The following is a 16,046-nucleotide window of genomic DNA, read 5'->3' on the forward strand; positions in this document are numbered from 1 at the left end:
TTCTTCCAATCAAACTTCTCAGTAATTGCTGCTTGTAGCCATATCTTATCACATCTTCACTTTTATTATCATCGCACCAGCGTAACTCTTTCCGTTCCAACGTAACACCACATCTCGAATGCATTTAGCCTCTTCATGTGACACTCCACACAAATTCTAGATTTGAAGCTTTCGTGACTGCAAGGATTCATATTCTTAGTGACAGTCCCACCTGATGACGGAGACTTGTGTTGCCTCGGAAACGTCGTGATTTTTATTTTATTAATTTAGATTTCATTTTTTATCTACGTGACTTTACCGATAGAACTAAGAATATACTCCACACAAAGCCTTTCAATATCGTCATCCTCCAGGTTCTGTTATAAGTGTATGGAGAGGTGAACTCAAACCGCAACACGATTACAAAAGCAAGGTGAGAGATTACCTGTGATGTAACCTCCTGCTGGGCTGACACTAAGGAATTGCTGGTCATGCTTGGCTCGCTCCTCCGAGCTGATGGCCCACACGTCCACAGCAGCTGCATCACACGCACACGCACCATCATCACTGGCCATGGTCTAATCACTCCTGGATGGTCTCAAGACATCACCATAACTCATGGACTCCCAATGCAACAAACCCATCTAGCAAACCACAGTGGATGTCGTCCGATTTATATTCCCTCCTTTAGCTTCCATGCTCATATTAGTCTCATCCACCGTTCATAATCCTTTCTAGCAAAGTGTATCTGCCCAAGTCCACTAGCTTGCCTTGAATTACAAATGAATGTGTTTGACCTGTACGTCCTATATTCCACTTCTCTCTTGATGCAATTGCTCCGATTATCACGGTTGGCTATGTATGGTGCGAAAGAAGTTAAAAGTACATATGTACATTCCAAGCATGCACCTCTCTCTGCTTTTTTGTACGCTTAATTTTTTTTCTCCACCGTCAACTGCACGCCAACTAAAACATGCTGCACACTCGCTGGTCTTAGACTCTAAGTTGCATTTCACTCGCCGCGTCTTGCCGACAATGTCTTGCGAGAGTGCTCAAGCGGCCTCACCGGCAAACGATGTCCCAAACTGGTCCATGTTTACATCTCAGCTGAATCACGCACACTCCATCTGGAAGAAATAAACACAAGGCCGTCAGCGGAGGATCGTGTCGAGACAGCACAACATAGAGCGCCGATATTAGTACTAAGGCAGTGGCGTGGACATTACTCAGCAAGCAACGTTCATGACAGCAAGAAATGCAGAAAGAGCGCACAATGCAACCAACCAGGGCGGCACCGCTGCTAACCCGAACACAACACCATAAATAACAGCACTAAAATACCAATAGAGTTATGAGAACACTACCATAGAATAATTTCAACACAACGAGAGTACAGGCCAATATAGCAATCGCCAGCACTGAACACACTCCACAGAACTGAGATATGGCACTGAGAGGAAACCCGTGACAACACTGACATCATCACCACAGCGTGGACACAGCACTGGTCCCGCTACGTTTGAAAGTGGACGAAGAACCATGACACCACCTACAGTGCTCTGAATGTGAACATAAATCACTCTGACACTCACTGTCCCTGACAACAGCGACATAACAGTATGCTGACAGCACTGACAGGGCAACTTTGTGGGTTTGCCACGTACGGTGCGAAGGAACTTTAACATGGAAACATACGGGAGCACTGACAGAAATTACAGTACTGACAATACTGATGTAATGCGGGCGTAAGCGACCTTCCGGATGTGACGTCACGGGGGGTGGAGTCATGTGACGTGGGGGGAAGGTTCGGGTCCTTAAGCGGGTAAACCGGAAGGGGAAGGCAGTCGGGGTGTGAGCGGAAAAGAGTGAGGCCACGCGGGCGAGTGTGGAGAGGGGGGGGCGCCGACGGCCATCGGGAGCCAACCCCGAAGATAAGAGGAAACTGCGGAGTGGTGTGCAGCTGCAGAGGAGACAGCCAGAAGGGCTGCGAGTTAGAGGCAGCGGTGTGGCTGCCAGGAGGAGCTGCGGAGAGAGAGAGAGAGAGGGCTGCGTGTTAGAGGCAGCGGTGTGGCTGCCAGGAGGAGCTGCGGAGAGAGAGAGAGACAGCAAGAGGCTGTCAGAGCTGCGGAGGGAGAGGAGTTGCAGCGAGTACAGCCAAGGGGGGCTGTGTGAGAGAAACAGCAGCGGAGCTGCTGTTGTGGATCGGGCCGACATTGGAGTCAGCACCGTGGAGAAGCTACAGAGTAAAGACAGCCGTGTGGGTGTACAGCACGAACCGAATAAAGGACACTGAGCCAGACATCGTGGTCCAGTCGTTTATTACACTGGTGTCGGAAGTGCAACGACATGTCGAAACAAGTGAGGAAGAAAGTTAATCCGGCGCCTGCATCGGCTTCTTCGTCCGACGACGACGAACTCCCTCCAACCACGGATCCTGTTGGGGTGGTGGAGGAGAGCCCGGCTGAGGCGACCACGGGAACGGGAGTGGAGGATGTTGGCGCGGTGGCGGGTCCGTCGACATCATCAGACGCGGATCAACGATGGCAAGCGATGGCGGTACAACTGGAGGCACTTAAGGACGTCCTGGCGCATCTATGCCATCTCGTCGCGCCAGGGACGATGGATGATGCAATTGGTGCTCCGCGGGCCGCCACGTTGCCTGTCCTGCCGCCGCCATTGCCCACGCGGCAAGAGGCCGCCATTTTGCGCGCTCCGTGGCGCCAAACCGCCATCTTGGCCACGCCGCGGGCCGACGCCATTTTGAATTTGCCATCACAACCACCACCATTGGAAGACGGCGGGAAGAGGAGTCGGAGTCGCCACCTTACAATGGTTAAAGAATTTTCCGTCGGTGGGGACTGGAGCGCGTTCGCCTGCCGCTTCTTGGCGGCGGTACGCACAGCAAGATGGACCGATGCGGAGGCTTTGGAGGTGTTGCCGACTCTCCTGGACGACGAATCTGTCCGATTCTTCCGTTCCATAACGACCGATAAGAAGGCAACTTTATGTGGTGTTTTTCAAGAAATGGCCGATGCTTATGAGCCACCAGATGATGCGCATCGGCGATTCGCTCAACGACAACGAGCACCAGAGGAGTCGCCCGTGGCGTTCAGGGGTGCGGTGCTGGAGCTGGCCATGGCAGCTTATCCTGAGACGCCACAGGACCTGCTCGAGCCTCTCATATTAGGGAAAATGTTGGAGCTGTCTCGGGATCTAGGGATCCCCATGCCTGTGTGTGGGCATGAGAAGCTAACTTCCCGGACGGCTGCTAAGTGTCTCGATGCGCAATTCAACCTCCGTCGCTGGAAACAAGTGACGGCGTGGACGGGGGGGCCCGTCAAAGAAGGGGATGCGCTGGGGTGGAACCCTGCGCAGGCTGTCTATGTTCCGGATGACCGGGGCCCTCAACAACTGACGGCCGCCTCCGCTCCATGGACGGGACGCGGCGGGCCGAGACCGCGCGCGGCGCTACCAGAACGGGGCCGTCAGGAGGCGAGGCCTGCGCTTCGGCGCAACGAGGCCGAATGTTTCCGCTGCGGGCGTAGGGGCCACTACGCCAGAGACTGCTGGGCCCGCTTCCCGGCTCCGCCGCAGCAGGAGGCCTCGGCACCGGTCAAGTCGGCTAAAGATCCTCCGAAACAGGCATGTCGGCACGCACCAGACACTCGGCAAGGCTTTACACCTCACCCATCACCGTCGTTGCGCCATCCTAACGTTGTGGTTAAAGCATGCCCTTCGACGGGGCCTTGTCGCTCGGTCACGCAATGGCGCAAGTTGGCACGGAGAGTCGTCGCGGCCGCTACGGGCTCGTCCACTGTACCGGGGTCTATACAAGGGGTGGACGTACGCATTTTGGTCGACTCCGGCGCGTCTGCGACTATTATTTCGGATGTCATTTTTCATCTGTTGGGCATCCCGCCGGGGGCTGTGCGTCCGGTTTATGGGTCGTGCGTCGCTGCGAACGGGGGTAGCATGGGTATCGTGGGTCAGGTGGATGCTAAGATATCTATTGGGGATGTGTCGGCCTCGGGTGTTGTGTTGATATCGAGATCTTTGGCGGTTCCTTGTTTGTTAGGCACCGATTTTTTGGCTAAGATGCCCATTTTGATCAAAATCAATGAGAATTGTATTGAACTGCCGGGGGGCCGTCAAATCTCGTTTCTGCCGTCGCCCTGGGGGCGACTTGCTTCGGCCGTACAAGTGCAGGCGCTGTCCGTCGCATCTGTGGACATCCCACCTGGTACACAGATGCTTATACCCTTGCGGTATCGGAAGCCCCTGCCTGATCGGCTAGGAGCAGTAGGGGTCTTGTTGTCACCGTCCGCCGCGATAACAACCGGGTTGGCGTTAGTGGGGGCACAGACCATCGTCCGGCCGGATCAATTACCGTTTTTACAGGTGCTTAATGCGGGGGGAGAAAACGTCCGTGTCCCGGCCGGTACGGTTGTGGCACATGCCACTACGGCGTTTGCGACCCATGATTGTCCACATAGCCGGGGAGTTGTTGCTGGGGTTTCCGAGCCAAGGAGTTCGGATGATCGTTGGGTTGCTCATTTATGTGACGAAAATTCTTCCCTGTCCATGGAGCAACGTGGTGCGCTGCGTAAATTGTTGTTGACATATTCCGATGTGTTCAGCTCCGATGATTTGGATTTGGGCCGCACTTCGTTGCTTTACCATCACATTGAGACGGGCGATGCTGCCCCTATTCGATTAAATTCGCATCGGATGAGTCCTGCGGAGCGAGAACACGTACGGGGGGCAGTGGAAGACATGTTGGCTGCGGACATTATATCGCCATCTAACAGCCCATGGGGCGCTCCAGTCGTCTTGGTTAAGAAGAAGGATGGCAAATTGCGATTTTGTGTTGATTTCCGCAAATTGAATAAGATATCGGTGGCAGATGCGTACCCCCTGCCGCGTATGGATGACTCCCTCGACGCATTGTCGGGGGCTAAGTTCTTTTCCACACTGGACCTCTCTTCGGGATTTTGGAAGTTTCCCCTTGACGAGTCCTCACGGGAGAAAACCGCATTCCGTACGCCGCAGGGGTTATTTCAATTCAACTGTCTCCCGATGGGATTGAATGCGGCCCCTGCTACATTTCAAAGATTGATGGAGCTCGTTTTGACGGGGTTGCAGTGGGAGACATGTCTTATATATTTGGACGATATCATTGTCTTCAGCCGCACATTTGATGAACATTTGACGCGGCTGGAGACAGTGTTCACGAGGATGCGTTCTGCCAAATTGAAATTCAAACCAAAGAAATGTCACCTACTGCAACGGTCCGTCCGCTATTTGGGGCACATTGTGAGTGCTGAGGGAGTGTCCACGGATCCGGAAAAGACGGCGTGCGTCCGGGATTGGCCGACTCCGGCCACCGTGGGGGATGTTCGGCGGTTTTTGGGATTTGCCTCGTATTACCGAAGATTTGTGCCGGGGTTTGCGACGATTGCGAGGCCCTTGCATCTCCTTACGGGTAAAGGACGGAAGTTTGTTTGGGGACAGCCGGAGGAGGCGGCCTTTCGGAGTCTGCGTGATCTATTGGCCACGGCCCCAACATTGGATTATCCCGATTTCGATCACCCATTCATTCTTGATACGGACGCGAGTGACACAGGTATTGGGGCGGTGTTATCACAGTCTAAAGGGGGTGTAGAGCGTGTTGTGGCGTATGGTAGCCGAGTCTTGTCTCCTGCGGAAACCCGCTACTGTGTCACTCGCAGAGAACTATTGGCGGTTGTTTTTTTCCTACGGCAATTTCGACCATACCTCTACGGTCGTTCTTTTATTGTGCGTACGGATCATGCGGCCTTGCAATATGCCCTTAAAATTGACCAGCCATCCGGACAGTTGGCACGTTGGTTGGACACGCTACAGGAATTTTCCTTCCAAATTAAACATCGGAAGGGAGTGCGCCATGCGAACGCTGACGCACTTTCCAGATTACCGCGGCGCGCCCCTTGTAAATGTGAGTCGGGGACGCATAGGTGTTCGCCGATTCCAAACCCCCCTCAGCCGCTTACGTTGGCCGTCGAGAAGTCGGACACTCCGATGGAACCGGGACCGGCTGACGGGGTTTTGAATCTGCCGCGGTCTGTCTGGATCCGGGAACAGATGATGGATGAGTCATTGGTGTCCTTGCGGAAGCGGTCTGCTAAGGACAATGGGAGTCCGAGTACGGCTGTGGGGCCGCAAACCGCTCTCCGAGATGGTCTGCTTATGTGGCGGGAGGGGTTCCAGGAACGTTGGCGCCTGGTGGTACCAACGTCCTTGCGATTCGAGTTGATTAGAACCCTCCATTGTGACACTCTCTTACATTTAGGGGTGCAGAAGACCTTGTTGACGTTGCAACGTCATTATTTTTGGCACGGCATGGCGACAGATGTCGTAGGGCACGTGCGCGCGTGCCCTGCGTGTGCACGACGTAAGCCGCCGAAACATCCTTACGTGCCGCCTCTCCAGTCGATTCAGGTGTCTCGAGTCAATGAATTGGTGGCACTGGACATATTGGGACCTTTTCCACCATCGGCGAGGGGTAATAAATATTTGCTGGTAGGGGTTGAGTACCTCTCCCGTTGGCCGATGGCCTGGCCGTTGCCCGATCAGTCGGCCGCGGCCATTACCGACGCCTTTTTGTTTGGGTATATTATGGATAAGGGGGCGCCTGAGAGACTCCTCACGGACCAGGGCAGGAATTTCTCTTCTAAATTATTGGCGGAAGTGTGCGCGGGCCTTGGGACTAAGAAAGTACGGACATCCCCATACCATCCGCAGACGGATGGTATGGTTGAACGGCTGAACAGGACATTGTCTGCCATGCTTTGCCATACCGTGAGTGAACAACAATCAGATTGGGATCTGCACATCCCCGGGGTGCTTTCGGCGTACAGGATGACGCCTCATGCGGCTACAGGATATTCGCCGTTTTACCTTATGTATGGTCGGGAAAACGTGCCGCCGGTGGATGTGCAATTGGGAACTGGGGTGAAGGGACCTCGTAAACCACTTCCTGAATACATTCAGGACACGGTTCGCCGAGTCACGGAGGCGCGGGAGAATGCCCGCGTGGCTACGGCCAAAGCGCAGGCCCGGAACGAGCGATATGCGCGACGGTCTGAGGGGGAGTGCCCTTGGAAGGTTGGGGACCTAGCCTGGCTTCATTGTCCACAGGTACGTCCGGGGACCTCGCCGAAATTGCACAAACCCTGGCATGGTCCCGTACGCCTCATTGCGGTTCCCAACCCACAGTCAGCACGCGTCCAGATTGGGTCTCGTCGCTGGGTTGTGCATACGTCGCGCTTGAAACCATATGTTGCTCCCTTACATGATGCGTCATCCCCCAATGTTGCCTTGCCGGGGTCTGTTGCTGCTGACTCTCCCCTGCCTGCGTCCATTGATCTTGCTCGAGCGCCTGTCGTACCTGTTCCAGACAGGCCGGCCGTGACATTGCGGGGGACGAGGGGCCCTGCTCGGAGGGCGCCTGCCAGGTCTGCGGGACCTTCGAGCCCTGCAGCCCTTCCGACCCAGCTGCGGGCACGGTCACAGGACAAGCCCAAGACTAACTCTTTAGAGACACGGGACGGCGGTGGACTTCCAGCTGCGACAGGGGGATTACCCCCTGTCATTCCTCGACTTTCATCGCGTTCCCGTTCTGCGAGTGGGCCGCCGACCGTCCGGGACGGGCCGGCGACCCGCACACGTTCCAAATCGCTTACGTTTCGTTGATTGTTGTTGTCTTGTTATTTTTTTCTTACAGTTGTATTTATTGCATGCTTTTTGTACGTTCGTTGATGTTAATTGCGTTGTTGTTGTTGTTCTTGCTGTTACACTGTATGCTTAGTGTCCTTTAGGGGGGGAAGCTCGGTTCGCCGCATTACGATTTGCTATTGGTCAGCCGAGGTCGGCTGGGATTTTTCTACGGGGGAGGGTGGTGTAATGCGGGCGTAAGCGACCTTCCGGATGTGACGTCACGGGGGGTGGAGTCATGTGACGTGGGGGGAAGGTTCGGGTCCTTAAGCGGATAAACCGGAAGGGGAAGGCAGTCGGGGTGTGAGCGGAAAAGAGTGAGGCCACGCGGGCGAGTGTGGAGAGGGGGGCGCGCCGACGGCCATCGGGAGCCAACCCCGAAGATAAGAGGAAGCTGCGGAGTGGTGTGCAGCTGCAGAGGAGACAGCCAGAAGGGCTGCGAGTTAGAGGCAGCGGTGTGGCTGCCAGGAGGAGCTGCGGAGAGAGAGAGAGAGAGGGCTGCGTGTTAGAGGCAGCGGTGTGGCTGCCAGGAGGAGCTGCGGAGAGAGAGAGAGAGCAAGAGGCTGTCAGAGCTGCGGAGGGAGAGGAGTTGCAGCGAGTACAGCCAAGGGGGGCTGTGTGAGAGAAACAGCAGCGGAGCTGCTGTTGTGGATCGGGCCGACATTGGAGTCAGCACCGTGGAGAAGCTACAGAGTAAAGACAGCCGTGTGGGTGTACAGCACGAACCGAATAAAGGACACTGAGCCAGACATCGTGGTCCAGTCGTTTATTACACTGGTGTCGACAGGAATACACTGGCAGTACTAACAGCAGCAACATCACCAACAGCAGCAACATCACCAACAGCAGTGACATCACCAACAGCAGTGACATCACCAACAGCAGTGACATCACCAACAGCAGTGACATCACCAACAGCAGTGACATCACCAACAGCAGTGACATCACCAACAGCAGTGACATCACCAACAGCAGCGACATCACCAACAGCAGTGACATCACCAACAGCACTAACATCACCAACAGCAGCAACATCACCAACAGCAGTGACATCACCAACAGCAGTGACATCACCAACAGCAGCAACATCACCAACAGCAGTGACATCACCAACAGCAGCAACATCACCAACAGCAGTGACATCACCAACAGCAGTAACATCACCAACAGCAGCAACATCACCAACAGCAGCGACATCACTAACAGCAGTGACATCACCAACAGCAGTGACATCACCAACAGCAGTGACATCACCAACAGCAGTGACATCACCAACAGCAGCAACATCACCAACAGCAGTGACATCACCAACAGCAGTGACATCACCAACAGCAGTAACATCACCAACAGCAGTGACATCACCAACAGCAGTGACATCACCAACAGCAGTGACATCACCAACAGCAGTGACATCACCAACAGCAGTGACATCACCAACAGCAGTGACATCACCAACAGCAGTAACATCACCAACAGCAGTGACATCACCAACAGCAGCAACATCACCAACAGCAGTGACATCACCAACAGCAGTGACATCACCAACAGCAGTGACATCACCAGCAGCAGTGACATCACCAACAGCAGTGACATCACCAACAGCAGTGACATCACCAACAGCAGTGACATCACCAGCAGCAGTGACATCACCAACAGCAGTGACATCACCAACAGCAGTAACATCACCAACAGCAGTGACATCACCAACAGCAGTGACATCACCAACAGCAGTGACATCACCAGCAGCAGTGACATCACCAACAGCAGTGACATCACCAGCAGCAGTGACATCACCAACAGCAGTGACATCACCAACAGCAGTGACATCACCAACAGCAGTGACATCACCAACAGCAGTGACATCACCAACAGCAGTGACATCACCAACAGCAGTGACATCACCAACAGCAGCGACATCACCAACAGCAGTGACATCACCAACAGCACTAACATCACCAACAGCAGCAACATCACCAACAGCAGTGACATCACCAACAGCAGTGACATCACCAACAGCAGCAACATCACCAACAGCAGTGACATCACCAACAGCAGCAACATCACCAACAGCAGTGACATCACCAACAGCAGTAACATCACCAACAGCAGCAACATCACCAACAGCAGCGACATCACTAACAGCAGTGACATCACCAACAGCAGTGACATCACCAACAGCAGTGACATCACCAACAGCAGTGACATCACCAACAGCAGCAACATCACCAACAGCAGTGACATCACCAACAGCAGTGACATCACCAACAGCAGTAACATCACCAACAGCAGTGACATCACCAACAGCAGTGACATCACCAACAGCAGTGACATCACCAACAGCAGTGACATCACCAACAGCAGTGACATCACCAACAGCAGTGACATCACCAACAGCAGTAACATCACCAACAGCAGTGACATCACCAACAGCAGCAACATCACCAACAGCAGTGACATCACCAACAGCAGTGACATCACCAACAGCAGTGACATCACCAGCAGCAGTGACATCACCAACAGCAGTGACATCACCAACAGCAGTGACATCACCAACAGCAGTGACATCACCAGCAGCAGTGACATCACCAACAGCAGTGACATCACCAACAGCAGTAACATCACCAACAGCAGTGACATCACCAACAGCAGTGACATCACCAACAGCAGTGACATCACCAGCAGCAGTGACATCACCAACAGCAGTGACATCACCAGCAGCAGTGACATCACCAACAGCAGTGACATCACCAACAGCAGTGACATCACCAACAGCAGTGACATCACCAACAGCAGTGACATCACCAACAGCAGTGACATCACCAACAGCAGTGACATCACCAACAGCAGTGACATCACCAACAGCAGTAACATCACCAACAGCAGTGACATCACCAACAGCAGTGACATCACCAACAGCAGTGACATCACCAACAGCAGTGACATCACCAACAGCAGTGACATCACCAACAGCAGTGACATCACCAACAGCAGTGACATCACCAACAGCAGTGACATCACCAGCAGCAGTGACATCACCAACAGCAGTGACATCACCAACAGCAGTGACATCACCAACAGCAGTGACATCACTAACAGCAGTGACATCACCAACAGCAGTGACATCACCAACAGCAGTGACATCACCAGCAGCAGTGACATCACCAACAGCAGTGACATCACCAACAGCAGTGACATCACCAACAGCAGCAACATCACCAACAGCAGTGACATCACCAACATCAGTGACATCACCAGCAGCAGTGACATCACCAACAGCAGTGACATCACTAACAGCAGTGACATCACCAACAGCAGTGACATCACCAACAGTAGTGACATCACCAACAGCAGTGACATCACCATCAGCAGTGACATCACCAACAGCAGTGACATCACCAACAGTAGTGACATCACCAACAGCAGTGACATCACCATCAGCAGTGACATCACCAGCAGCAGTGACATCACCAACAGCAGTGACATCACCAACAGCAGTGACATCACCAACAGCAGTGACATCACCAACAGCAGTGACATCACCAACAGCAGTGACATCACCAACAGCAGTGACATCACCAACAGCAGCAACATCACCAACAGCAGTGACATCACCAACAGCAGTGACATCACCAACAGCAGTGACATCACCAACAGCAGCAACATCACCAACAGCAGTGACATCACCAACAGCAGTGACATCACCAACAGCAGTGACATCACCAACAGCAGCGACATCACCAACAGCAGTGACATCACCAACAGCAGTGACATCACCAACAGCAGTGACATCACCAACAGCAGCGACATCACCAACAGCAGTGACATCACCAACAGCAGTGACATCACCAACAGCAGCAACATCACCAACAGCAGTAACATCACCAACAGCAGTGACATCACCAACAGCAGTGACATCACCAACAGCAGTGACATCACCAACAGCAGTGACATCACCAACAGCAGCAACATCACCAACAGCAGTGACATCACTAACAGCAGTGACATCGCCAACAGCAGTGACATCGCCAACAGCAGTGACATCACCAACAGCAGTGACATCACGTGGTTGATGTGCAAGGTCACTGCGGATTAAGTCGACGACCCCCGTCCCACCCCGGGTTGCTATTTGTCCAGGCGAATTGATGAGAGAGGAGAGACGAGGAGGAGGAGGAGAGACGAGGCTTGATCAAGGATCAAGCGGGGAAGATTCAGATCCTCGTGGAGAGGAAGACCTCCTCACGTGAAGGGAATGAGAGAGGGTGATGATGATGATGAAGAGAGAGGGTGATGATGATGATGAGAGTGTGGTGATGATGAGAGAGGAGGAGGGGGGGAAGAGACGAGGATTGGCGTGAAGGGAATGAGAGAGGGTGATGATGATAATGATGAGAGGGTGATGATGATGAGGGTGGTGATGATGAGAGAGGGTGGTGATGATGATGAGAGAGGGTGGTGATGAGGAGGAGGAGAGGGGGAAGAGACGAGGATTGACGTGAAGGGAATGAGAGAGGGTGGTGATGATGATGAGAGGATGATGATGAGAGAGAGGGTGATGATGATGATGATGAGGGTGATGATGATGATGAGGGTGATGATGATGATGACAGGGTGATGATGAGAGAGGGTGATGATGATGAGAGAGAGCGGGGGGAGAGAGGCGAGGCGAGGCGTCGTGGCAGAGCCCTGCATACGTGGACGTGCACCGCCTGAAATGAAGCCTCGGGGCGAGTGTCAACGCGGGGAGACCCAACAGAGGGCTCACAGGGGTCTCACATGGGTCTCTAAGGGGTCTGCTGGCAACCCACAGCTCCTTCCCAGGGCTCGACGATGACCACCCCCACCCCCACCCCGCCATAGCGACCCCACAGAGAGAGAGCCGATAGCGATCTGAGGTAGGGCTCCATTCGGGAGTAGCAATGAGCCCGAGACAGAAACATCACAGGGGCCGCCTCAAGGTTGGGGGGGTGGGGTGGAGGCAATAGGAGCCTGAATAGGACGCGACATGGTCCTGACTGGACCCCGTGACAGGGAGCCGACAGGGAGCACGACAGGGACCCCCCCCCCCTCCCCAACATCGGCGCGCCGCCCTCACCTGTCTGTCGACGGCTCCCCCGAGGCCGCGCGCGCGGAGGCGGTCTCCCTCCCTCAGCGGCCTGCCTCAGTCCGTCTCCCGCGGTGCCTCCCGATGCGCGTGGCCCAGAGAGTCGAGGGGCAGGAGGAGGAGGAGGGGGGCAGGAGGGGTGGGGGCGGTGGTTGAGGGGAGGCCCTGAGGCGGACGCGGCCCTTGGGCCTCTTTGCCTCTCTGCGACCCGGGCGGCCCGCGATGGCGTCCGTCCCGTGACGTCAACTGTTGCCGGCCGCGCGATGACGTCACTCTTGCCGGCTCGCGCGATGACGTCACTCTTGCCAGCCCGCGCGATGACGTCACTCTTGCCGGCTCGCGCGATGACGTCATTAGCGGAGACCACGCGATGACGTCGCTCTCCACCCGGTGACGCCCGTCGCCGACCGCGGGGCATTGGCGTGGCGATTCGGTCGCGATGACGTCACCAAAGAAATTAGCGCGGCCGCGCGCCGTCACGAACTTTTGCAGAGTAAAGTGGACGATGACGTCACACCCAACAAGTGCATATTTCAGCGCTTTGAAATGACGTCACCGCGAGTTCTGATAGCGACGTCATTTGTGTGTGTTTGTGTTCAGCTGCGGTCAACCAAGCGTGACGTCACCGATGCAGCTCCACCGAGCGATGACGGTGACCTTCCACCCCTCTCACAGCCTGCAAGCCTTGGACCTTTAGACTGACCCCAGAAGCCGACAGCCACACACAAAGACAAAGGTCACTCGTGTAGCCTTAACAGACTGTAGGGGCAAGTGCTGCTAGCGAGTAGCACCTATAAAGGCTGGCACGGCACACGAAGGGATGGGTGGCCAGCACCCCGCCCGACCACCTTTGTCTCCCCAGCCGCGATGTTTACACATCGCACCAGGTACTAATTTGAGGCTGAGTAGACCTAGGGGAAGGGCCTAGGACCGCTCCAACAATCGCACACAATATACACACGCACACAAGCACGTTTAGAAACATGCAATTGAGATTATTTGCATTGTTTTGCTGCTGTAAATGTCCCAGTAATAAGACACCTTGTCGCGCTATAATTTATGGCCAGATCCGTTATGGAAAGTCATACCTCGGTATACGACCGCTTTGGAATGTCGAAATTGGTACACGTCGTGTTATGACGGGGAAAAATTGTCTTGGGAAAGATTGTTTAAAAATATTTTATTTTTTATTTTCAATGATAGAATATAGTATTGTCATCAGTATGACATACCTATACCAAGTTTGCAGTCGATACATTGGGAATACGGGTGAAATTGAGTTACAAGATTTGAGGATACAACACATACAGTAAGTTAAATAAAAGCGTGTAAAAAGTACAAAAATATGTTTTGGATTTTCTATGATAGAATATCGTGTTGTCATCAGTATGACATACCTATACGAAGTTTGCAGTCGATAGCACATTGGGAAGTGTGTAAAAATTGAGTGATTTATTTTTTGAAGATACAACAGACAAAGTGAGTTAAATAAAAGCGTGTAAAAAAGGCAACAATAGTGGACTGGTTAAATGAGCGAAACTAATTAATTCCACAAGTTTGCCGAACACCATACGATATCTGTTGAAGGTGTACAACTGGCAATACAATTTAAATGTGGATTCTGCAAGGTTGAGTGTTTGTGTGGCGCGAAACGTAGGACGTTTCCAATCTGTGCATGTTGAGACAATGTAATACGTGAATTACTTATGGCAAAACATTGAATTAACCACACATACTTGTTGCAAAACAAACAGGCTAAACAAGGCAAGACACACCTTCTTCCAACTGATAAACATCTGGAATTCTGGCCAAACATGTGCTTAATGCAGCCTTGTTGCCTTGAAAAAGGTATCTATTTGGTGTTAACACCTGTTTTATTTACAGAAAGGGTAAAACATTATTCTTTTCATCAGTTTTGATATTGGCAAAAAAGGTCCCGTAGACACGTTCAATTAGAGCCCAAGCAAAGTGAGAAACATTGATGAGAAAAGTGGACGTGAGCAAGACGTTTCGCTGTTAGGGATTAATGCCTGGTGTTGCCTGAGGGATGGCAACGGCATGGGCAAGCCTTCATCCAGCAGCGGACAGATCAGGGTGTGCGTAGACAATGGCTATGGGGAATCCAGTGGACCCACTTTCTCAGTGCTCGAAGATCAGGATTTCGCAGATGACATAGTCCTGCTCTCCTCTAAACAAACCCATATGCTGGAGAAAACAACTCTGTTGAGCCAGTTTGTTGAGCAACTAGGCCTGCAGATAAACGTAGAAAAGACCCAAGAAATGAAAATAAATACAGCAACAAATGCAACAATCAGGGGAAAACCACTGGAACAGGTTGATAGTTTTACATACCGTGGCGCTATAATAAGCAAAGAAAATTATACATCAAAACTCCAGGCTAAACAGGGCAAGACACACCTTCCAACTGATAAACATCTGGAATTCTGGCCAATACATTTTAAAGACAAAGGTACGAATATATAACGGCAATGTAAAATCATTGTTACTCTACAAAAGTGAAAGTTGGAGAACCACCAAGATAGACATGAGCTCCCCCTATCAACCTTCCACCTAAACCGCCTGACGAAAACCTGTCGCATCTTCTGGCCAAACAAGATTTCAAACCGGGACCTGTAACATCGAGACCAATTCAAAATGCATAACGCGGGACTTAACAGAGAGAAAACTCAGGTGGCTGGGACACGTGCTGAGAATGGAACCAGAGTCCATTGCGAAAACTGCTCTGCGGTGGACACAAGAGAAAAGACCGCGGGGCAGGTTGAAGACCAGCTGGTGACGCACCATTCAAAACCAACTAAAGACCACGGGGGGCCTTGTCTTGTGGTGAAGCAGAGAAAGCTGCTAAAGGCCGTCCGGCATGGTATGGGCTTGTTGTGTCCTCATGCTCTACAGAAAACAAAGAGGAGTAAGATAAGATAAGACAATGGCTGATAATTGTTTTTTTACCCTTTTATCTGGCAACAAAACTGACACCTTTTTTACAAGGAGTCATGTTTGCATAGACCGCAATACCTGCAGCCATAATGCAAACAAAAAACATAACTCTGATAATGTGCACTGTCCTTGAAGTTGATTGGTCCACACCCGAGACAGCTTTCCTTAGAGCCTAGTCTCACATGGGTTGGACCAGATGACGCCAAAAGGCGCACAACTCAAAGACAATGCACCATCAGAGTATGAGAGCTCGGGGTAA

At 52.7% G+C, this 16,046-nt stretch overlaps 1 protein-coding gene across 3 annotated transcripts in view; it reads right to left on the minus strand.

The window, feature by feature from the left end:
- Positions 1-13,084, minus strand: part of ITSN1 (intersectin 1) — a 63,057-nt gene extending 49,973 nt beyond the window's left edge. For all 3 annotated transcript variants that reach the window (XM_078878312.1, XM_078878313.1, XM_078878311.1), the window contains exons 1-3: positions 12,824-13,084; positions 1,046-1,106; positions 425-517 (exon numbers count right to left, since the gene is read on the minus strand). In XM_078878312.1, the coding sequence (XP_078734438.1) occupies positions 425-517; positions 1,046-1,073 (121 nt within the window). In that variant the 5' untranslated portion in view covers positions 1,074-1,106; positions 12,824-13,084. The remainder of the gene's footprint in view (positions 1-424; positions 518-1,045; positions 1,107-12,823) is intronic.
- Positions 13,085-16,046: the final 2,962 nt, after the last annotated feature.

The sequence above is a fragment of the Lampetra fluviatilis genome, chromosome 50 (genome assembly GCF_964198595.1).
Source record: "Lampetra fluviatilis chromosome 50, kcLamFluv1.1, whole genome shotgun sequence".
NCBI lineage: Eukaryota > Metazoa > Chordata > Hyperoartia > Petromyzontiformes > Petromyzontidae > Lampetra > Lampetra fluviatilis.